The following is a 23,942-nucleotide window of genomic DNA, read 5'->3' as shown; positions in this document are numbered from 1 at the left end:
TTAAATTTTTGTTTTCTCTTTTAGATGTGGGGTCTTGCTATGTTGTCCAGGCTAGTCTAGAACTATTGGGTTCAAGTGATCCTCCCACCTCAACCTCCTGAGTAATTTACTCCTATCACAGATTGTAAATGTTAGGGACAACCAGTCCATAGGACAGGGCAGGGACCAGGGCTGTGTATAGGGAGGCTAAGACATTGGAGTTAGAGGTGGGTACGTTTGCTTTTGGGCTTCTCACTGGAGGAAAGAAAGGCTAATGCCCAAAGTCCTCGGCATAATAATTTATATATAGTTCTTTGGGATAAGCAAGATTTTTTAAAAAATAATCTTTTTAAAAAGTTTTAGATTTACAGGAAAAAATGTGAAGGTAGTAGCAGGTCCTCACATTGGTCCTGCATCCAATTTCCCCTTTCATTAACATCTTAACAATTTGTAACAATTTGTAACATTTGTAACAATTAATGAACCAATAGTGATACATTATTGTTATTTTTAAAGACAGGGTCTGGCTTTGTTGCCCAGGCTGGTTTCCAACTCCTGGCCTCAAGCAATCCTAGAGCCTCGGCCTCCCGAAGTGCTGGGATCATAGGTACGAGCCACAGTGCCAGGCCTGATACATTATTATTAACAAAACTCCATGTTTAATTCACATTTCCCTGGTTTTTACCTAATGTTCTTTTTTCGTTCCAGGATCCTATTCAGAATACCACATTACCTTGTCATCACGTCTCCTTACCCATCTAGGCTATGACAGTTTCTCAAGAGTTCTCTTGCTTTTGATAACCTTAACCTCAGTTTCCTCCTTACTTCCCCCTGTGTACAAGCAGTATGCAAGGCCAGGAGATTCTGGGAGGACCGTCAGATTTGGAAGTGGTGATGTATCTGCAACTAACCGCACCTCAGTGTCGCTTTTGGAATACAGGTGTGGAAATGAGAACTCTGGTAATCCCCGGGATTTAGGAGAACAAAAAAAGGCCAGGAAAGAGAAAGAACCTATTGCTAACCGCCACACCCTTGCCGCACCTACTAACTAGAGGGTAAGGAAAGGGTGTCGGAATACGATGGAGAAGCCCGGTCGAAAGTGACGTCATTGGGCGGTGCCTGGTTGCAAGCAGCTTTTCGCGCTCCCCCAGCTCCTGAGTCTCTGTGGTGCCCCAGCTCCTGGAATTCCTCCCTTACAGGACAGAAACTACGCGGGCCGTCTAGATTCGTCCTTTAGCTTCCCCTCCAGCGCAAATATGATCCCAGGCCAAAGAACTTCAATTCCCAGAAGACACCGTGACTTTCCGTGCTGCATTTCTATTGGTTCATGTTTGTTACTCCCAGCCAATAGAAAATGAACTCCTTGATAAGTGGCAAAATGGCGATGCCTACGCTCTAGAACTAGATTGTCTGGTAGGCTTAAATTTGGGGAGGTAGTGAATGAAAAGGAAATAGGGAATTATAGTTACAAGGTTGGGGAAGGTGGAGGAAATGGAGAGAAAAAAATCTGGACCTGGGGTGGTGGTTGCTAAGGGACTCAACCAGAGTTAAGGGCGTAACTAGGCAACCGGAACTGGCTTAACTCCTTGCTGCCCTCTTTAGTCTTCGTATTTAGCCCCCTTTGATACCATCTTCTTAGTGCCTCAGTTCAAGGAAGGATGGTTCAGGAGCGAAGAGCCTGACAGGATCTCTACCTTGCCCCATTCCACCTTTTTCTTTCTAGTTCCTGTGCCTTGCTTAAATCTTTACGCATCTTCTCCATTCTATTTAACTCTGCCTTCTCCTGTTCTTTTTCTCAGAACCTCATCTCTTCTCTAGCTCCATTTCTCCCACCTCAAGGCTGCTGGCTGCCATCGGCCCCACCTCCTCAGAGTAAAGTCATGAAGGTGGTGAACCTGAAGCAAGCCATTTTGCAAGCCTGGAAGGAGCGATGGAGTGACTACCAATGGGCAATCAACATGAAGAAATTTTTTCCCAAAGGAGCCACCTGGGACATTCTCAACCTGGCAGGTCTCAAGTGAAGTGGGATGGAAAGATGGGAGGGATAAGGGATAAACCCAGAAAGGTCGTAATCACATTCTTACTTGTCATTCCCCTTGCAGATGCACTACTGGAGCAAGCCATGATTGGACCTTCCCCCAATCCTCTCATCCTGTCCTACCTGAAGTATGCCATTAGTTCCCAGGTAAAGCGACCCTCCCCATCCCGCCCTCAAGGAGTGAGGGTTTTGGAAGTAAAAGACATGGAATGCAATTGTCAACTTACACTTTGTAGATGGATTTGTTTGAACAGATCATTTCTCTGAGTTTCAGTATTCCTGTAAAAATAATACTTCTTTTGTTGTGATGAATATTACATTTACTTATTTTATCAATCAATAAATATTCATTAATGGTTGCTTGTGCCAGATAGTGCTAGGCCCTGTGGACGTAACTGTGAACAAGACCTGATCCCAGTACACAAAGAATTTATTGAGTAATACGGACATGTAAATAAGCAATGCATCACAGAATGGGTTTATGATAAAGGCTAGGACAGAGTACAGATGCTCCTTTACTTATGATGGGGTTACATTCTGATAAACCCATCATGAGTTGAAAATATCGTAAGTCGAAAATGCATTTAATACACCTAACCTACGAAACATCGTAGCTTAGCCTATCCTACCTTAGACATGCTCAAAATCTCTTACACTAGCCTACAGTTAGGAAAAATCACCTAACACAAAGCCAATTTTATAACTAAGTGTTGAATCTCATGTAATTTATTGACTGCTGTACTGAAAAAGCGAAAAGCAGTAATTTGACTCAGTTGGGGACCATCTGTACCATGGGAGTACAGGGGTGGGGGGGGCACTCCTCCTGTCTGAACAATCAGGGAAGGTTTTCTGGAGGAAGTAACGTTTAAATCTAGACCTGAATGTTGAGGAAGAGTTAGCCAGGCAGGTTCATGAGAGTGTGCAAAGGAGAGAAAAAGCAGATGCAAAGTCTGGGAGGCAAAAATCACGTGGTGTTTAGGAAGCAAAAATAATTTGGTATGGCTAGAGCAGCAGTTTTGCTCTCAGGACCCCTTTATGCTCTTAAAAATTATGGAGACTCTGAGCTTTTGTTTATGTGTATTATGTCTATATTTACCATCTTTTTTTTTTTTTTTAAATCTTTTTTTTTTTTTTTTTTTGAGACAGAGTCTCACTGTGTTGCCCAGGCTACAGTGAGTGCCGTGGCGTCAGCCTAGCTCACAGCAACCTCAAACTCCTGAGCTCAAGGGATCCTCCTGCCTCAGCCTCCCGAGTAGCTGGGACTATAGGCATGCACCACCATGCCCGGCTAATTTTTTCTATATATATTTTTAGCTGTCCATATAATTTCTTTCTATTTTTAGTAGAGATGGGGTCTCGCTCTTGCTCAGGTTGTATATTTACCATCTTAAAAATTAAAACAAATTGTAAAAAATATTAGTAAACTTAAAAGTAACAAAAATAACCTGTTACATGTTAATATAAATAACATTTTAATGAAAAATAACCATATTTTCCAGAATAAAAATATTAGTGAGGAAAATGGCATTGTTTTACATTTTGGCAAATCTCTTTTAACGTCTATCTTAACAGAAGACAGCTGAATTCTCACATCTGCTTCTGCATTCCATTGTAGCAACAGGCTGTTTTGCTTAAGTATATGAGGAAAATCTGGCCTCACAAATCAGATGTTTAGTTTGAAAAGGAAGAAGTACTTTTAATAAGTTTTTCAGAAAACTATAGGTATTTTTCTTTGATACTACACTAGAATTCTACACTAAAATACTCCATTACATTAAAATCCATTAGTCTTTCTTGTACTTTGAATAGATCTTTTACTTATCCATCAATTTTGGTCATTTGGAAAATATGAGTTATACAGCTATTCCAATTGTTGACATATTTAATTATATAACATTACACATCATGGAGCTTCTGGGACACTCCACTGTATAACTGGGAGAGAATTAGAGTGAAAAGGTAAATAATACCTTAGTAGTATTTTAAAAATAGTTTTGATCTCCTAGACCCCCTAAAAGGTCTTGGAGACCCCCAAGAGTCCTTGGACTGTACCTTGAGAACTGCTGGGCTAGCACTTCGAGGAGGAGAGTGGTTTAGAGAGAGAGAGAGGTAAGGTCATAAGGGACCTGTAGGTGATGTTAAGGAGTTTGGACTTTATCTTAAGGTGACAAATAATTATTTAAAGGGTTTTAAGTAGAAGGATAGTGTGATAGAATTTACTTAAATATATATATGAATGAAATACACAAATCTTAAGATCAATTCAGTTAGTTTTAGGAATTGTATCTTCTCATGTCAACAGCATCCAAAATAAGATAAAGAACATTTCTGTTCTCCCAGAAAGTTCCCTTTTGTCCCTTTCTGTTCCACCTCCCTCTCCTGTAACCACTAAGGGATTTCTATTACCAATTATTGCCTTTATTTGGATTTCATAGAAATGCAATCATATAGTATGTACCCTGTATACTGTCTTCTTTTGTTTAACATAAATGTTTTTGAGATTTATCTATGTTGTGTATGTCAGTAGTTCATTTTTTAAATTGCTGAATGGTATTTCTCAGTTGATACATAATTCTTAATACTTCCTTTTTCCTCTTGGCATTATGTCTGCTTTCTATGTTAGCACATATTGATTTACCTTAATCTTCTTAACTGCTGCATAATGTACTGTAATTTAGGTTATTTGTAACTTTTTACTGTTTTTTTTTTTTTTTTTTTTTTTAGACAGAGTCTCGCTGTGTTGCCCAGGCTAGAGTGCCGTGGCGTCAGCCTAGCTCACAGCAACCTCAAACTCCTGGGCTCAGGTGATCCTCCTGTCTCTGCCTCCTGAGTAGCTGGGGACTATAGGCATGTGCCACCACGCCCAGCTAATTTTTTTTTTTTTTCTATTTTTAGTTGACTGGCTAATTTTTTTTTTCTATTTTTCGTAGAGACGGGGTCTTGCTCTTGCTCAGGCTGGTCTTGAACTCCTGAGGTCAAGAGATCCTCCCGCCTCAGCCTCTCAGAGTGCTAGGATTAGAGGTGTGAGCCACCACGCCTGGCCGTTTTTCTGTAAAGGACCAGATAGTAAATATTTTGAGCTTCGAAGGCTGTGTGGTCTCTCTCACTGCTATTCTGTCATGATAGCTCGAAAGCAGATATAGACAATCTCTAAATAAATGGACATGGCTCTGTTCTAATAAAACTTTATAAACAAAAAAGGTGCTGAGCCAGATTTGGCTTGTGAGCTGTAGTTTTCTAACTGCCGATTTAGGCCATTGAAGTAATTCAGGTGAGAGATGACACTAGCGTAAAATTGAGAAGTGGCAGTGGGAAAAAAAGATGAATTCAAGAACAATTTAGGAAGCGGCCTTGAGACGATTTGGTGATTAGCCAGATGAGGAGAGTGAGGGAGGGGAAGAGGTGAAGAATAATACTTAAGTTTCTGGTTTGGACACAGCTGATAGCTCATGAGCAGACAGTGGAAACAGATAGGACTGTTGTTAGAGTTGGGATGCGGGTGGGGATGGCATATTTGATTTTGGCCTTACTAGATTTAAGGTGCCCGTATGGACTATCAAAGAGAGGATACTCAGTAGGCAGTTGAACATACTGTCTGGAGCTCAGAAGGAGAGGTCGAGACTGGAGCGAATAGTTTAGACATCATCAGCCATAGGCGGTAATCAAAGCTGTGGGCATGGACCATCTTCCCCAGAGAGTGTGGAGTGTGAGTAAAGAAGTAATTCCAAAAAAAAAAAAAAAGTGACTCCAGCCAATTTCCTGAGGAACCAATCATATTTAAGAAACACACATAGGAAGAAAATTCCTCATAGGAGTCTGGGAAGAAGGGACCAGAGAGAAGAGAAGAAAAGCGAGAGAGTGTGGTATCAAGAAAAGTCAAAGGAAGAGAGGAGTGAAGAATGAGGGAGTGTTTTATGGGGTCAGAGGCTGCTGGGAAGTCAGGTAAGATCAGAAGCAAGAAGGATCCACTGGGCGTAACATCAAGAGTTTGTTGATGACCTTAATGAGCGGATTCCCGGGGTGGTCAGGACAGAAGTGATTGGAGTGGGTTGAAGAGCAGCAGAGAGAGGGTGGTGGTTAAATGGAAGTGTGGGGTCTGCAGGAAGCTCTTTTAAAAATAGAAGAATCTTGAGATGTGTAAACACTGATGGGAAAGGCAAGAAGGAGAAAGAGGCTGAAGTAACAGTGAGAGAGAAATAAATGGGTAGGGAAGACCTTCGCGACCTGTCAAGTGCTATGCAAAATTAGTAATTTATTCTTCCTTCGGAGTCAAGAGGCTCTTTGGTCTGGTGCTGTGCGTGTAGAGGGCACTTAAGCATGGTTGGGGGTGTTGGATATGAAGAAGAGCAGCGGAGAGGATTAGAGAGCAGGGGCGGGCTCAGGTGGGGCTGGCCACAGGTGCGGTGGGCCACACACAGGGTCTCCAGCCTTGGAGCTCATGGTGGTTCAGAGCTTCTATAGTGACAGAATTATTGAAACTGGAATAGGTCAGATCCTGCTGCGTTCATCACGTGGAAAGTATTTTTAGGTCTCTGGAGTAGCGGTGCTTTATTGATAGCAAAAATTTACTGAACAGAATTCAGAATTTGAAGACCATAAATTCATTTTGACCAATGGTATCCCTCGGAACATACAGAATTGGGGGTTTCTCTCCTAGTAGTTTGGGGTCAGTGGGAACATCCTGCTCCCCCTACAGGTTGGTATCCAACAAGGTTCAGTGCTTTGCCAAGAGCTTGCTATGGGGACATCGGTTATGAATAAACAAACACTCGCCTGGAACTTTATGGTCATCCTACCCAGGCAGGCTCCCAACTTTCTGATCACTGTCAGACATTAGCTCTGGCTTCACAGTATGGTGATTCTGAACACTGATTATATTTAAGCCCTTTCTGTGTTTCGTGCCTGTTCATCCAAGATTATTAGTTAAAGATGTCTAAAGAGAGAGCAGTCTATGCAGGTGATAGGGAAATTATGCAAAGAAGGAAAAATTACCATTTTCAGGTGATTGAGGCTGACTTGGCTTTCTTCTTTCTTTGTTTCTTTTTAGAGACAGAGTCTTGCTCTGTTACCCAGGCTGGAGTGTAGTGGCACGTGGCATGATCTTAGCTCACTGCAGCCTGGAACTTCTGGGCTCAAGTGATCCTCCTGCTTCAGCCACTCGAGTAGCTGGGACTACAGGCACGCACCACCACGCCCAGCTAATTTTTTAATGTTTTTATAGAGATAGAGTCTTGCTGTGTTGCCCAGGCTGATCTCAAACTCCTGGCTTCAAGTGATCCTCCCACCTTGGCCTCCCAAAGTGCTAGGATTACAGGCATGAGCCACCCTGCTTGGCTGACTCAGCTTTCTTCTTAAATCTTTGAAAGTTTCTACTCGAGCAGAGACAGCCTATGAGGATGGTGACTGTACTGATCATTTCTGTCATTGTGTTCTGCTTTTTTATTTTGGTGTACTTTGCCACTGATTTTGAGAATACCAGCGTAACTACTCTCTATGGTATTATTCCTATTTTATCAGCATGCTAGAATTATTTTTTAAAAATATAACAACTTAAAAGAGTGTCTATAGGTTTTAATTCCATTCAGAACAAATTATTTCTTTGGAGCTAGACCTCCAATCTTATTATGGTGATGAATAGATTTTACTAACAGAAATTTATTTTAGGCCGGGCGCGGTGGCTCACGCCTGTAATCCTAGCACTCTGGGAGGCCGAGGCGGGTGGATCGCTCGAGGTCAGGAGTTCGAGACCAGCCTGAGCAAGAGTGAGACTCCGTCTCTACTAAAAAAAAATAGAAAGACATTATATGGACAACTAAAAATCTATATAGAAAAAATTAGCCGGGCATAGTGGCGCATGCCTGTAGTCCCAGCTACTCGGGAGGCTGAGGCAGGAGGATCGCTTGAGCTCAGGAGTTTGAGGTTGCTGTGAGCTAAGCTGACGCCACGGCACTCACTCTAGCCTGGGCAACAAAGTGAGACTCTGTCTCAACAAAAAAAAAAAAAGAAATTTATTTTAAGGTAAAATTTTTTCAGAATGCACAGTGTCACTGTCTTTCTTAGTGGGCTGAGGAAGGCCTATCCAAGAGGTTGAGGTTTCAGGAGAGCTGCAGCGACTTTAAGCGTCAGTGTTTGCTCTTCTCAACTATGGGAGACTAGTCGTCTGAGTGTCACCTTTCTTCCTTCCCACCAGATGGTGTCCTACTCTTCTGTCCTCACAGCTATCAGCAAGGTATGACCACAGCCACCCACAAGCTAGATGGGCCGTGCTAGACAAGGCCCCACCTCCACGGCTGCCCTGAGCGTGTGACCTCTGTGGCTGGACCGGCAGCATGCGATGCCTCCGGCTGGCATTGCCGGCCTTCCGGGTGGGGGGCGGTCCTGGGAAGTGGGGGCTGGCCCTCAGGCACCAATTTCCAGTGTTGAAAGGATGCTGAGTCTGAGTCCCGAGGTTGGAGGAAAGAGGGCAGGAGTGCTGAATGCCATCTGCCTTTTGTGTGCTACCCAAGGGCTGACTGGAGCATCCTGTAGCATCTCCACTGTTCTTTCCACAGTTTGATGACTTTTCCCGGGACCTGTGTATTCAGGCTTTGCTGGATATCATGGACATGTTTTGTGACCGTCTGAGGTAAGGGCATGGGTGAGGGGCTCACAGTGTTCCAGCGTTAGCTTAGTGCAACGGAGAAGCTTCTGGCACACAGACTGAGACACCTGTGGGCTCCTACATTTATTCTCCCCACGTCTCCCCACATCCACACCCACCCATCCCCATCCTTTCCTCCTTACTCCCTTAGGACAGAAAGCCTCTTCTCTGTTTGGAGTGGCTCATTTGAAATCTTGTCCAGTGGAAGCCGAAGGGCCTAGGTGTCTTCCCCAGGACTTTGCTGGCTTCTGTTCCCTAGGAAGGGAGTTCCAGACACTCTGGGGAACATCAGCCTGGGTCGGATTTCAGCCTTTGGAGCGGAGACAGATTTTACATCCTTTCCCTATAGCTGCCATGGCAAAGCAGAGGAGTGCATCGGGCTGTGCCGAGCCCTTCTCAGCGCCCTCCACTGGCTGCTGCGCTGCACGGCAGCCTCTGCAGAGCGGCTTCGGGAGGGGCTGGAGGCCGGCGCCCCAGCTGCGGGGGAGAAGCAGCTTGCCATGTGCCTGCAGCGCCTGGAGAAGACCCTCAGCAGCACCAAGAACCGGGCCCTGCTGCACATCGCCAAGCTAGAGGAGGCCTGTATGTCCCCCAATTCCCCTGAGCCCCACCTGCCACTGCTCCCATGGTTGGTCCTTTAACTGAGAGGGGAGAGGCAGGATGCCATCCCACTTCTTTCCAGGAGAATCTGAAACCATCCCACTTCCTTTTTTTTCTCCCCATAAGCATTGCACACATCCCAGGGACTTGGGCAGGGTGGCACCCGAGCCAATCAACCAACAGGTATTTACTGAGCATTATTGTATGCCCAGCACTGTGCCAGGTGCTGGGGGCGGGGGGAGGGGGGCTACTAAAGGAGCATGTGGCAGGGTCCCTGCCCTCAACAAGCATACATGCCAGTGGGGAGCAAGGCTAGTATGTCGTATACGCAGAAAAAATCAGAGGGCGAGACAAGCACACCGTCTATTCTTGTGTTTGTCTCCATGTTACTTACCGTCTGGAAGCAGACGATTCTCGTATCTGAGTGTTCCCTAAAATGTCCCTTAAACACGGTGCCTGTCTGCTGTCGGGCCTGTTGCACCAGATACCTCTCGACTCAAGTTCAGATGTTAAGTATTGGAACCTTCCAGAGCCTGAGAACAGACAGATCACCTGGTGGGAGGGAAGACTCCGGCATTTCAGGCAGCAGGGTCCTAAGGCCAGTCTTGCTTGGAGCCAAGGTGGCTTGGGACCAGCTAAGGATCTCTCATTCTCCAGTAACGAGAACGCTAGAATGGGTTTCACCCAAGTCTTCAGGACCTGGTCGGAGAGCTCGTTCCAGGATTAGTGTATTTATTACTTCTCTAAATAGTTTTGTTGCCTGTGAAAAGTCCAGAAAGATAATCATTATGTAGAAATGGACTGTGTTGACAGTATCTTACCTATCTTGGGCACTCAATGAATGTTTATAGGCTGAAAAGTGGATGAATGCTTAATTTTAATGGATCCCAGGTCTTTCCCCCCCCCCCTCTGTGCTCCATGGAGGTTAATGGGCAAGTTGGTGCCATTAGTCATCATTTCACCCTCTGGAATTGTAGCTAGGATATGTGACTTATAATTAAGTGCTAACTGATGCAGCCTAGACCATGAGTGTGGGATCGAGGAGGGAAAGCTCAATGCTTCAGAGCAGCTGGGTGGATTGTTAAAGGAACCGGGGCTTGAACAGAGACTTGAAGCATGGTGGGGGCTGGGGAGGGTGCAGGAGAGGCATTCAGAAGGGGAGGGCCTCAAGCACAGGGCCCAGTCAAGGGAGCGGGTGAGAATGGGAAGGCTGAGAATGGGAAGGCGTGAAGGGACCCAGCTCAGCTGGAGGACAGTGACAGCCTCTGCAAGGCTGGCCTTTCAGATTGGCCCACTCCTGAAGGGCCCTCCTTGTTCTGACCACTGGACTCTCACTTCGTCTTCCTCTCTCTTCTACTGCCTGTGTCATGCCATACCTAGTCCCTAGAGTCAGCTGGTGCATCCCCTGGGCCTTTGGGCATGGTTTCTAGGGGCTCCAGCCCTTGGTGCTCACTCCCCTTCTGGAAGCAGTGCATGCTGCCCTCAGGCCCCTGCCTCTGTGTCATCCTCAGGGGAAGCCTCCCTGCGTGGTTTCGTGGACCTAAGGGGGTGCCAGAGTCGAGGAGTTTGGGGCCAGCTGTGCCGCCTCTGTTTCCCATCACGTTTCTGTGTTTCCTCTTCCCCACCAGCCTCCTGGACTGCCATGGAGCACTCTCTCTTGAAGCTTGGGGAGATCCTGGCCAATCTCAGCGACCCCCAGCTCCGGAGCCAGGCCGAGCAGTGTGGCAGCCTCATCAGGAGGTGTGGCTCCATGGGCTGTGGTGGTGACGGCAGAGAGAGGGAGTGCCCTGGGGCATGAGGGGAAGGTGTGGCACTGGGCCCCGGCCCCTCCACTCTTCCCTTCGCCCCCCAACACTGTTCCCCGTGTGTGTCCCCTCAGCATCCCCACAATGCTGTCCGTGCACTCGGAGCAGCTGCACAAGACTGGCTTCCCCACAGTCCACGCCCTGGTTCTGCTCGAGGGCACCATGAACCTGACAGGCGAGACGCAGCCCCTGGTGGAGCAGCTGATGATGGTGAAGCGCATGCAGGTGGGAGGGGCCGGGGGTCCCCGTTCCCCAAGATGGGCTGGCCTTTGGGGGCAGGAGGGAGGATTCTTCTGGGTTTCTCCTGCTCCTTGGTGGAAAGCAGAGGCCAGTCGAGCACACTTCTGCCACATAGCCTCACGTCTCTGGTTCTCAGGACTGGATCTAGGGGGCCACCCTGCTCTGCAGCAGAGCGGGGAAGAGGTGTGGCAGCCTCTCATGCCTCACCCGCGCGTCTTCCCACAGCACATCCCCACCCCGCTCTTTGTCCTGGAGATCTGGAAAGCTTGCTTCGTGGGGATCATCGAGTCTCCCGAGGGGACGGAGGAGCTCAAGTGGACAGCTTTCACCTTCCTCAAGGTACCTAGGGACGTGGCAGCCACAGAGAGCCCAGCTGACAGTGGGGAAAGGTGGGGAAAGGTGAGGAAAGTGAGGGAAAGCAGTGACACCCAGGACCTTTGCCTTGTGTCCCTCCCTGCTGGCCTTGTGCCCAGCCTGCCAGGTATCCCAGCGCAGTTCCCATCGACTGTTTTCTCTGAAGTCCCAGGGCTATATTTAGCCCACTTGGCAGGACTCTTGTTTCTTACCACAGCGGTGCGGTTTGGCTCAGTCATCAGCCAGATTGAGGCAGGACAGTGACGGGAGCCAGGGAAAGAGGCCCTTGGTCCTCCTGGAAACTGGGGTTCTATTTCTGCGTAAGGCATTTCTTTGTCGAGCCAGCAGAGGTGAGGGGTCCCTCTGCCCTGTAGGCCGAGGGGCATCAGGTGCTTGGGCACCTCATGGTTTTCCGATGTACCTCTGAGCGTGCTTTCCCTGCCGGGGCAGGGTGTTCCTGTGCCTCTGCCCAGAGGAGGGGGACAGGAGGATGCCTTCAGTGGTGGGTGAAAGAGAAAAGAAACTGATCCTCCTGTTTTTCCCCTTCCCCACCCACTAGATTCCACAGGTTTTGGTGAAGTTGAAGAAGTACTCCCATGGGGACAGGGTGAGTTGAAGAATTGAGATGGGGCCATGGGAACAGGTGAGGATATTTCTGCCCTGGAGAAATGAGGGCAAGGGGAGGTCTTTGAGGCCCTAGCTGGGCAGTAAAGCATTCTTGTGCCTGGGAGAAGGCTGGAAGCACGTGCATCCACGCACACGCACCCGGGCTCCAGACAGACGCCACTGGGCAGCTTAGGCCAGTTGCTCCAGCAGGCCAGGTCCTCGAGATTATTGAGGGCAGGATGGCCGTGCAGGGGATGCCTCGTGCTTCTCCCCATCCAGCTGCTGGGAGCCAGGGTGGGCACAGCCTGCTTGCAAGCTCTTGTATCCAGCAGGATGTCCTCGTGAGCCTGCACTGCAGACTGTGGGAGGAGTGGAGGACCTAAAACCAGGTGGAAGTTTCTGACTCTTTGTAGGACTTCACTGAGGATGTCAACTGTGCTTTTGAGTTCCTGCTGAAGCTCACACCCTTGTTGGACAAAGCTGACCAGCACTGCAAGTACGCACTCCGCTGCTCGCCTTGCTGTAATGGAAGGTGTTCTGGACCTTTCCCCTGCTCTTCTGTGTCAGAGATGCCTCTGGAGACTCTGTCTCCTTGTTTACGCCCCTTGGCAGAGGCAGGAAGCAGCAGCCCATAGCTGCTGAGTACCCACAGCCCCTCTGCCTTCCCTGAGGCCCCCCAAATTTTCTTCATCCTAAAGGAGGGAGGACTCTGGGCAGGGACCCACTAGTCATACCCCTCAAAATCCCAGCTAGGCGCCCAGCTCTCTCAGCGTCATTTCCCTTCACAGCTGTGACTGTGCAAACTTCCTACTCCAAGAATGTAGCAAGCAGGGGCTTCTGTCTGAAGCCAGTGTCAACAACCTCATGGCTAAGCGGTAAGTGTGGGTGCATTGGGGCTGCCCCAAGAACCCCTCGAGCTCCCTCTCCCACGTCCAGACGGGGCTGCTGCTGCCTTTCCTGCCTGTTGAAAGTTTGGGTTGCAAGTGACTGGGACCATGCCCAGGGGTACAGAGAACAAGAGGGAAAGAAGACACTGATTTCTTCAGTCCAGAGTTTAATACTCTTAGTTGCTGCTTTTTAACTCTTCTTTTTTTTTTTTTTTTTTATTGAGACAGAGCCTCGTTTTGTTGCCCAGGCTAGAGTGAGTGCCGTGGCGTCAGCCTAACTCACAGCAACCTCAAACTCCTGGGCTCAAGTGATCCTCCTGTCTCAGCCTCCCAAGTAGCTGGGACTGCAGGCATGCGCCACCATGGCTGGCTAATATTTCCTGTACATTTTGAGTTGTTCAGCTAATTTCTTTCTATTTTTAGTAGAGACGAGGATCTTGCTCTTGCTTAGGCTGGTCTCGAACTCCTGAGCTCAAGCAATCCGCCCGCCTCGGCCTCCCAGAGTGCTAGGATTACAGGCATGAGCCACCGCACCCAGCCTGCTTTTTAACTCTTGCCCACCTTTGTGATAAAAGTAAAAATCCTGAATCTTCCTTTAATCTTAAATGAACTTTGAAAATAGATATAGTGACATGACCAGTTGCAGGGACTGTGGTATTGAATGCACGTTCGTAAACTTCACCCCAGCCCCAAGGGTTCTTGTGTGCTTCCCACCTTCTCTGTCCTCTGCTTCTGGGCTTGGACTAGGGAGTGTGTCAAGAACTTCTGTCTGTTCCTCTTCCCTTCTCTTGGCCACCTGGTTATGGCCTCAGCGCATTAGACCGGGAGCACGCACCCCAGCTGAAATCAGGAGAAAACGCCAACATCCAGCCCAACCCCGGCCTAATCCTCCGGGCGGAGCCCACTGTCACAAATATCCTCAAGGTGAGTGTGCCCTTCCCTGGCCACCAGGGTCTTCTCTTTCCTCTTCACAGTTTTCCTTCTACTTCCAGATAAATAAACAGAGGCCACAGACCTCTCTGTCATCTGGCTTTTGTACGTAATTGCGTTGGAGGTAGAGGAAGGGGGGCGGCAGCTACCGCTGAGCACTGGCACTTGGAGGCTTCACTAGTACACCAGGCCTGTGCTGGGTACTCGCACCTGGGCCATCGCATGTGGAAAAACAATCCCTCAGCCGTGACCTCGCCCACCCCACTGTGGTGCCAGTGTTGAGAGGGGTGGATCAGACGGCAAGGATAGATGTTAGGAATGATTTTGCAGATTGAAGTCAGAAAGATGTAGATTTAAAGATTAAATTGCAGGCTGTGGGAGAGAGAAAATGTGGCTAGGCTGGATCTGGGGGGGTCTTCAGTGTTCCTCAGGACTTGATTTCCTGTCCTGTTCCCAGACAATGGATGCAGACCACTCCAAGTCCCCGGAGGGCCTACTAGGGGTCCTGGGCCACATGCTGTCTGGGAAGAGTCTGGATTTGCTGCTGGCTGCTGCTGCCGCCACCGGAAAGCTTAAATCCTTCGCCCGGAAGTTCATCAAGTGAGGAAGGCCCAGCCCTGACCACAGCGGGAGGCCCCGTACGAAGGGAGGAGTGAGGCACGTGGGTCCGGGTCTTGCCCGGAGATGCACAGGCCCAGGCAAAGCGTCCCGGCTCGGGAGCTCAGAGGAAGGGCCGGTTCTCTTGGCCCGAAGTGCTCTTTCCTCTTCAGCTGAGGATAAAACGAAGATGTTCAGTAAAGTGATGCGGCCTTGACTGGTGGGCACGGAGGAATTCCCAGTATGTCCAGCTATTCACAGGGGGCGCTCAGATTCTGTTACCTTTGTTGGTTGACAGCATTTGACATATAGAACCTTGTTCCATTCAGCAAGCCATTCTCTAAGCCTTGGAAATCTTTTAACGATAGATAGAAATAGTTCTTTTTTCTGTAGCAATGGTGTTCATTTCAAGTTTAGCTTGTCATTCAGACTGTAATGACCAGCCCTGAGCGTGTGCACCCCAGCACCCGGCTCCTGTCCGGCTCCTGCCCTGGTCGATGCAGCCTGTCTCCGTTCCTTCCACAGTTTGAATGAGTTCACGACCCATGGCAGCGAAGACAACCGTAAGTCGGCTCTGCATCCGCGGACCCGGGAGGCCCCCCGAGAGGGGTGTGGAGGGAGAGAACAGGGGAGAGAGGAGGGCGCCTTTGCTCATGGTGGGGAGGCTGTTTCCTTCCTCCCCTGAGCCGTGACTGACCGAAGCCTTGCCAGAGGGTAGTGCTGGAAAAGGATTCTTCTAAAACTATCCATGTGTCTGTCCCACTCCGGCCCCCTCTGGGATTTGGTTGGGTGTCAGGGGGAGGGAGGGCACCAGGCGCCTTTGATTCTAAGGAAGGGATGATGTTTCAAATGAGACTCAAGAAAAGGATTCTGAGCCTCAGAGCTTTGAAGGAGCCACTTGGTCCCTGACCTTCCTGGAGGCAAGTCCTGATCCCCTACCCAGACGAGGGCTTTGGGCCCCTACCCTAGGCTGACGCCTTCCTGTCCTTCCCACAGCCAAAGCAGCCTCAGTCCGTGCCTTGCTCTTTGACATCTCCTTCCTCATGCTGTGCTACGTGGCCCAGACCTATGGTTCAGAGGTGAGAGGAGAGCAGGCAGGACTAGGGTGCCAAGTGGGCGGGTCGGAGGGGGAGGAAGCGACCAGTAACTCTCCTGCCACTTCAACTCCCTGTCTCCCGTCAGTCTCAAGCCAGTAAGTTCTGCTGGGCCTCAGAAATCAGGCCCCTACCCTGGGCGAAGTCTAAGTAGATGCGCCCTTGGTCACATCTCAGATCCTCTGGTGCCATGCTCACACTGACCACTAGGTGGCAGCATAGCCCCCATCTGCCTCCCTCAGAGCATCTCACCGCAGGTCTTTAGGCTGGGGAGGGAGCAGCGGCGTGGCAGGAAACTGAGGTGTGGACAGTCCCAGGTCAGCTCTGGCAGGCACCGCACCGCTCCACTCAGCTGGTGCCTCTCTACCCGCTTCCAGGTGATTTTGTCTGAGTCACGCACAGGAGCAGAGGTGCCCTTCTTTGAGACCTGGATGCAGACCTGCATGCCCGAGGAGGGCAAGATCCTGAACCCAGACCACCCCTGCTTCCGGCCAGACTCCACCAAAGTGGAGTCCCTGGTGGCCCTGCTCAACAACTCCTCAGAGATGAAGCTGGTGTTAGTGGCCTGGGCACCCACTCCAAGGGCGGTGGTGGGGGCAGGGTTGAGCCAGGGGTGGGGAACCTGCAGCCTCACGGCCACATGTGGCCCTCCACATCCCCAAGTACGGCCACTCGACTGAATCCAAACTTCACAGGACAAATTCCTTTATTAAAAGGATTTGTTCTGGAAAATTTGGATTCAGTCGAAAGGCTGCACTCAAGGATCCAGAAGGCCACATGTGGCCCAGCCCCCGAGACCCTCTCGCTAAGCCCATCCCATGCTCCCACCCACACCCTGTAGGCAGATGAAGTGGCACGAAGCCTGCCTCAGCATTTCAGCCGCCATCTTGGAAATCCTCAACGCCTGGGAGAATGGGGTGCTGGCCTTCGAGTCCATCCAGGTACCCCACCTTTCCGGCAGCCTTCTTCTCTCTTCCCTGGGACACAGAGCCAGTCATTGGTAGCTTGTTATTTTTGTAAGAGTAAGAAAACCCTAATTCAGGAGCTCGCACTGTGGTATTGATCTTCCCAATAATTGTGGTCTCAGCCACTGCTTCCCTCCCAGATAGCTCTGGGAAAATCAAACTTGTGGCAGAGAGAGGTGTAGAGTGTGGCTTAGGACTCCACCTGCTGCACTTAGCTGCCCCAGAGCCTGGGAAAGTGATGTCCAGGGAAGGGGCCATAGTAGCCCGTCACCCTTTTCCCCCCTCCCCCAGAAAATCACTGATAACATCAAGGGAAAGGTATGCAGTCTGGCAGTGTGTGCTGTGGCTTGGCTCGTGGCCCACGTCCGGATGCTGGGGCTGGATGAGCGTGAGAAGTCACTGCAGATGATCCGCCAGCTGGCAGGGCCACTGTGTAGCGAAAACACCCTGCAGTTCTACAATGAGAGGTCAGTCACCTGTCCCCTCCCTTCTCAAACCCTGCAGGTGTGTTGTGAGAAGTCAGCACCTCTAGTAACCAATACCCCTCTCTCTTCTCACCTTCCCGGATGTGCTGCTTGCTCACTCACTCACTTCCTCTCTCACTCACTTTCTTACTGACGTATTCACTCAACTGACTCAGCAAACATTTAGTGTGTGTCTCTGTGCCAGGAGTGTTTATAATCCAGCACCTCCTCTGTGCCAGAAATACAGACCCCAAACAGCTAAGACTCCTACCCTCCAAGAGCTCAAGTTCTAGAGAACTCACTCACCAAAAGAACAAAGCCATGTCACTGTCTAGGAGCTGTCAGCCCATCTGTAGATTTTATAGGCTGTCCCTCTACCCCCAGCTGTCTCTTGTGACAATTTCCTGCCCTGGCTCTGCTGAAGCTTGGAGGACCTCCCTGGTGACTTCAGCTATGTTGAGGTCAGTGGTGTTAGTTCGTTCATCCAACCAATAAGTTGTTTTTAATTGTGGTTAAGAAAAGAAAACCACATAAAATTTACCATCTTGAGCCAGGTGCAGTGGCTACCCCTATAGTCCCAGCTTCTTGAGAGGCTGAAGCAGGAGGATTGTTTGAGGCCAGGAGTTCAAGACCAGCCCGAGCAACATACCGAGATCCTATCTCTAAAAAAAAAAAAGTTTACCATTTGACCATGTTTAAATGTAGTGTTGAATAATGTTAAATGTGCTCACATTGTTGTGCAACAGATCTCCAGAACTTTTTCTTCTTGAATCTCTGAAATTCCGTACCCATTAAGCAACTTCCCATTTCTCCCTCCCTCCAGCCCCTGGCAGCGGCCATTTTGCTTTCCGTCCCTATGAGTGTGGCTGCTTTAGAGATCTCGTTTAACTGCAGTCATTCAGTATTTGCCTTTGCACGACCGACTGATTTCACCCAGTGTAATGTCTTCACAGTTCATCCGTGTTGTGGCATGTGACAGGATTTCCTTCCTTTTCAAGGCCTAATAACGCTCTGTTATATGGATATACCACATTTTGTTTGTCCTTCATCTGTGGACGGACACTTGGGTTGCTTCGCCTCCTGGCTTGTAGTGAATAGTGCTGCTGGGAACACGGGTGTTCACCAACCAGTGAGCTGTGAGCGTTGCCTCAGAGTCGCCGTGGAAGACGTCTCACGAGGGAGAAGCAGAAACATGTAGCTGAAGTGAGGTTTAGGAAGGGTCTGTAAAATCGCATCTCCCATTTTCCCCTTGCCTCTTCCTTTCTTCCCTCGTCCCTCACCCCCCAGCCAAAGGATGGAGCATTTGCTCTGACATAATTCAATCTGAGGACCCTAAGTCCTATCTGGGTGAGGGACAGTGGGACGTTTGGCTCCATTGTGCAGGTGGGAAAAGTCATCGCGATTTTCCCAGAGCCACCAGCATTCCAGGAACAGTCAGCACTCAGACCCGGTCTGCCTTCGCAGCTGAAGACTCTTTCCTTGAGAAAATTCCTGGACATACGTTTCTATTTGCCCAGCTACCGAGGGCCGGGAAGAGTGCTGTGGGGCAGCCCTCGGGCCCTCCCCTCTCCTGGAAGTAACAGTTTACTTTGGGAGGAGGCCAGGCCTGGCGGGGACCCCCCCAAGCTCTCGGCGCAGGGGGAAGTGATTGTATTTATTTATGCCACAGTGCTGGCCGGGCCCAGGCCTGGGGGATGGGGAGAGTTGGAGAGTGAGAGAGAGAAAAAATATGAGGATCTGGCTAGAACTGGAGTGGCCTGGGGGAGGAAAGCCCCCACTAATATGCCCGGCGAGAGAAAGCCTGCCAGGAGCAGGGACACGGGGCCGGATCTGCTGGGGGTTGTCCCCTCCCCCAGCACGGAACAGGGTTAATGCCCCAGGGATCTTTCCGTAACCCAAACCCATGGGAGAGTCTGGCTTGGACTTTTCCTCCCCTCCCCTCCCCACTGCGGCACCTGGCCCTCAGGTCCTCTCGTCCCCAGGGTGGTGATCATGAGCTCGATCCTGGAGCACATGTGCGCTGACGTGCTGCAGCAGACAGCCACGCAGATCAAGTTCCCCTCCACGGGGGTGGACACGATGCCCTACTGGAACTTGCTGCCCCCCAAGCGACCCATCAAGGAGGTGCTGACGGACATCTTTGCCAAGGTGCTGGAGAAGGGCTGGGTGGACAGCCGCTCCATCCACATCTTTGACACCCTGCTGCACATGGGCGGCGTCTACTGGTTCTGCAACAACCTGATTAAGGTGCTGGGGCTGGGGTGGGTGTGGGCCAGACCCACGGGCTGGGGGAGCAGGTATCCTCAGATGTGTAGACGTCTGAGGAAATACCTGACCGGTCCAAACTCCCTCCCGTCCCCTGACTTCCCAGCACCCAGCCTGGTCAGCTGGGCTTAGAGAGGCTGTAGTGAGCCGGGCGGCCTCCTGGGAATAACATCACGCTAAGGCGGGGTCCTCGCCTTGGAGTTGTCTCCTCCAGGCAGCTCTGGCCAGAGGCTGGGATTCGGCCTGTGGGATGGCGCGGCACCCGGGGCCCCTCTGCGCCTTCCCAGAGAGCCAGGCTGGAAGGATCCGGGTGTCAGAGCCCCAGGTGCAGGGCCCCCAGCTCCTAAACCGCCCCCCTCCCCTGTGTCCCCAGGAGCTGCTGAAGGAGACACGGAAGGAGCACACTTTGCGTGCGGTGGAGCTGCTCTACTCCATCTTCTGCCTGGACATGCCTCAAGTGACCCTGGTCCTGCTGGGCCACATCCTGCCTGGCCTGCTCACCGACTCCTCCAAGTGGCACAGTCTCATGGACCCACCGGGCACGGCGCTTGCCAAGTAGGCTTCTCCCCAGGGCCTGCTCTGCCCTCACGCCATGGCCCCAAGTCCCCAGCCCAGAGCCCGTGCCCCTCGCCTGGCTGTGGGGGGCCCTGTCAGAGGGGCTGGTCAGTATGGACACAGAAACCCCCTTGGGGACCCCTCTAATTGTACCCCCTTTTCCTGGAACCCTTCGCCAGGCTGGCCGTGTGGTGTGCCCTGAGCTCCTACTCCTCCCACAAGGGACAGGCGTCTACCCGCCAAAAGAAGAGACACCGTGAAGACATCGAGGTAGGGCCCCCGTGTTCACTCGTTCACATGTTTATTCGGCATTTACTGGTACCCTTCCCAGGCGAGGGGAATCAGACGTGGTCCCTGCCCTGGGGGCAGTTGTGGCAAGGTCTGGAGGGGTGACTGTGTGGCCCCCAGGCTGTGCTTGGTGAGAGGGTCCTGTAAGGTGCTCTTTGCCCAGCAAAGGACCGCGGGAGGGGTGGGCAGAGGGGCTGGGACCCTGCCGGCAGGGCCCAGGGAGGGCTGTGGGGCGTTGACTCCTCGCCACTCAAATCTGAGCTCCAGTCCTCTCTCCAGTCTCCCGATAACTGGCAATTTGAGATTCAGGGGTGCGTGACAATGACTTTCCTGCCCCCCAGGATTACATCAGCCTCTTCCCCTTGGATGACACGCAGCCGTCGAAGCTGATGCGACTGCTGAGCTCCAATGAGGACGACACCAACGTCCTCTCGAGTCCCAGTGAGTGTGGGCAGGGCGGGGGCTGCTTCCTCTCCTGGCAGCTCACCCCCCCCGCCTCCGGTCTGCTCTGTCCAGGCCCAGCAGGCGTCTTTGCTAGTCAGAGAGGGTGCAGTGGGGGCTTGCGCTGTTCTGTCCCCTCTAGGGGGGTCTCTGTCTCCTACAGAGGTTGCTGTCTCTTCTCTGCCCGGGTCCCAGCCCAGCTCACCATCGTCTCTGCCCCTCCCCTTCCTTCCCACAGGGTTACGGGGTTAACAAGTGACCAAGTGAGTTCGCTGCCTTGGGCACAGCCCGTGCCATTGACTCACCAGCTCTGACCTTCCTTCCTTGCCCCAGACATGCCCTGAGAGGCCCGGGCTGGGACTTGGGGCTACCCCCGCTCTTCCTGCCTGAAGTGCGCCCTCCCCACCCTGGCTTCCCTAGACGTCGATGCCTCCTCACTTTCCTCCTTCCCGTCAGACTTCTGCCAAGGGTTCCTTCTGTGGCATTTAATTTTGCCTGTTTCCAGAGATTTCTCCTGAGCATATAAGTGTCTCTGAAGGCTTTTAGGGACTAGGGGACAAACCACGTGCTTAAGCAGAGGAACGATGCTGAATCTGCCACCTATAAACCCTGTGACTTAGCTGCTTACTTAGCAAGTGTGCGTCTCAGTTTCCTCGTCTGTAAAATGGGCTGTTGTGAGGGTAAGGCCTCTTAGTCTGTGTGGTGCTGGCCAAGTGTCAGTTCCTCTCTCTCATGGCCAGTTGCCCGGGCTAGAGTGCCGTGGCGTCAGCCTGGCTCACAGCAACCTCAAACTCCTGGGCTCAAGCAATCCTCCCGCCTCGGCCTCCCAGAGTGCTAGGATTCCAGGCGTGAGCCACCGCACCTGGCCCCCTCTGTGCTCTTGATCTAAGGATCTTCCCTGGGCCTCCGTGCACCAGTTACCCTGTGGGTGAGGGACAGGGTGTGGCGGGCAGTGCCCTCAGCACTCCCTCCACTCCGCCCTGCAGCCGACCGCTCCATGAGCAGCTCCCTCTCAGCCTCCCAGCTCCACACGGTCAACATGAGGGACCCTCTGAACCGAGTCCTGGGTGAGTCCCCACCCCTGCTGCTGCACTGGAGGCTGTGCTGGAAAGAGCCTCTCAGCTGGAGGGGTCCCCCTGGTGCCCCTCGCTCCCCTACTGCACCTCCCCACCCCTTCCTCCCTCACCTGGGCTCTCCGGCTTCCCCTCCTCTTCCCAAGTCTCCTCTCACCCTGCTTTTGGGGCACTCTCAGCACTTTTTCCCTTTTCAGCCCCATCTTCCCCCAGAGCCTGTCCTCTTCTTCTCACCCCGTCTCACGGAACCCCCTCTCGCTCTCCCCACTCTGCACAGCCAACCTGTTCCTGCTCATCTCGTCCATCCTGGGCTCGCGCACGGCCGGCCCGCACACGCAGTTCGTGCAGTGGTTCATGGAGGAATGCGTGGACTGCCTGGAGCAGGGCAGCCGCGGCAGCATCCTGCAGTTCATGCCCTTCACCACCGTGAGTGCCCTGGGGACGGGGCCCCTGCCTCCTGCCACACTCCCTCCCTGGGGCTCCCCAGTGAGCAGCTGTCTGTCTGTCTGTGGCAGGTGTCAGAACTAGTGAAGGTGTCGGCCATGTCCAGCCCCAAGGTGGTTCTGGCCATCACGGACCTCAGCCTCCCCCAGGGCCGCCAGGTGGCTGCCAAGGCCATTGCTGCACTCTGAGGGGTGGCGGGGAGGGTCCCGGCCCCAGGCGCCTCTGGAGGGAGCAGTGAGGAAAGATGAGACATCGTTGCTCACATCCACGTGGTGCAAGAGCCCTTCGTCAGTTTCCACGTTTCCGTTGCTCCTGACTTCTGACCTCCAAGACGGCTTCCGGTCCCTTCTTTTGTAATTCCCCGTCCCCTTTGCTGATACCTGGAGTGTGAGCAGCCCGGTTCCCAGCGGTCACCCCTGTTCCGGGAGGGGATGCTGCTCTGAGGACCCGTGTGGATGCGTAGTGTGTGTGTGTAGATATATACTTTTGTGATACTTGAGGGGAAGTCCACCCCCGTTCACTTGTAAATAAAGATCCTCGTGGATCCCTTTGTGGCTAAGTGTCGGCGCCTGTGCCAAGTGGGGCAGGGAGCAGCAGCTTCTCCCTGGACTCCCTTGTGCGGTGGCCTGGGAGAGGCGCAGTCCTGTGGCTGGGAGGAGCGGGGGGCAGGAAGAGGAGGAGCAGCAGCAGCGGAGGAGCACAGGGCTCAGGTTCCCGTGTTTGTCCACCCAGCTGGGGCGGGGGCATGAGAGCGGCTCCCGCCTGAGTCAGCACCACCTGCCGCCCCCTCCGCCAAAGCCGGCCGTGCCCTGGCGAGGGAGAGGTTCTGGCTGAGGGCCCGCCGGTGCCAGGGCAGAGTGTCCTGTTCCTCAGCTGCTCAGCCCGGCCTGACCGCACCCAGAGTCTGACTGGCTCAGATTTTGATCTGTCCCCTCCAGAAGAGGAACGGAGGGGCAAAGGGCAGGAATGCCCTGTAACCCTTCCTTGTCTGCTGTGCACAGCGCCGAGCCCCGAGGTGGAGGACCCTGAGCCGTGCGGCAGGTGCCACTGACCCTCCTTTCTAAGGAGCCACGTGGGGAGGGGAGGAGGGAGGTGGCCGAGGAGCTCAGGATGGGTCTGGGCGGACGGTGGCCTGGGGGCTGCTGGGGGCACCCGGAACCCCATGGCAGTCTGTGGCTGCAGGGGCGCCTCGCACCTGTGGTGTAGACGCCAGCCCCTCTGCTCACCGCAGCTCAGCACCCTCCCGGCCCCTTCCCCCCTCTCAGCCCACAAGGCCTCGACCCTGGGGAAGTGGCCAGGCGGGGTGAGGGCAGAGGCCGAGCCTGATGAGAAGTTCGGACCCCAGTGGTCACCCTGAACTTGGCTTCCTCTGTGTTTGTGGGTGACTTTGTGGATGGGCACAAGTTTAGGGAAGATGGCAAAGTGACAAGCCCTGTGCAGATGTCCGAATCCCCTCGGGTCAGCCCTGCCTGGCAGCGTCTGGCCTGTTATTTGCACCCCCACCCCGTCTCTCCTCTCCCGCACCCTTGGTCCCTGTCCCTTCTGTCTCCCCCTTGAGGCTGTGGCTGCACGAGGGTGGGGACTGTGTCTGCCTTGTTCACTATGTCCCTAGCACTTCCCCCAGCGTCTGCACATAGTAGCTGCTCAGATAAACGCAGTAGAGGAATGAATGTTGCA

General features: G+C 52.1%; 1 protein-coding gene and 1 non-coding gene across 3 annotated transcripts; both read left to right on the top strand.

The window, feature by feature from the left end:
* The first annotated feature begins 1,366 nt into the window (after positions 1-1,366).
* On the top strand, positions 1,367-22,809 carry MED24 (mediator complex subunit 24). Of its 2 annotated transcripts, XM_069482486.1 has the most exons (27): positions 1,367-1,392; positions 1,779-1,989; positions 2,082-2,164; positions 8,208-8,246; positions 8,569-8,642; positions 9,007-9,239; positions 9,384-9,440; positions 10,886-10,997; positions 11,137-11,287; positions 11,528-11,641; positions 12,216-12,263; positions 12,676-12,758; positions 13,051-13,137; positions 13,962-14,073; positions 14,537-14,679; positions 15,202-15,239; positions 15,673-15,755; positions 16,148-16,326; positions 16,612-16,711; positions 17,027-17,202; positions 19,182-19,446; positions 19,838-20,019; positions 20,199-20,289; positions 20,649-20,748; positions 21,735-21,815; positions 22,099-22,247; positions 22,337-22,809. In XM_069482486.1, the coding sequence occupies exons 2-27, from the start codon at positions 1,860-1,862 to the stop codon at positions 22,451-22,453; spliced, it is 3,027 nt and encodes a 1,008-aa protein (XP_069338587.1). In that variant the 5' UTR covers positions 1,367-1,392; positions 1,779-1,859; the 3' UTR covers positions 22,454-22,809. The 2 variants fall into 2 exon arrangements, with proteins under 2 accessions (XP_069338587.1, XP_069338588.1); XM_069482487.1 differs by lacking the exon at positions 9,384-9,440.
* LOC138392804 (small nucleolar RNA SNORD124) lies at positions 15,498-15,601 on the top strand. The gene has a single exon (XR_011235071.1). It is a non-coding gene; the product is annotated as a small nucleolar RNA SNORD124 (small nucleolar RNA).
* Positions 22,810-23,942: the final 1,133 nt, after the last annotated feature.

Source organism: Eulemur rufifrons, chromosome 9 (genome assembly GCF_041146395.1).
Source record: "Eulemur rufifrons isolate Redbay chromosome 9, OSU_ERuf_1, whole genome shotgun sequence".
NCBI lineage: Eukaryota > Metazoa > Chordata > Mammalia > Primates > Lemuridae > Eulemur > Eulemur rufifrons.
This window is presented reverse-complemented; position numbering and strand designations above follow the sequence as displayed.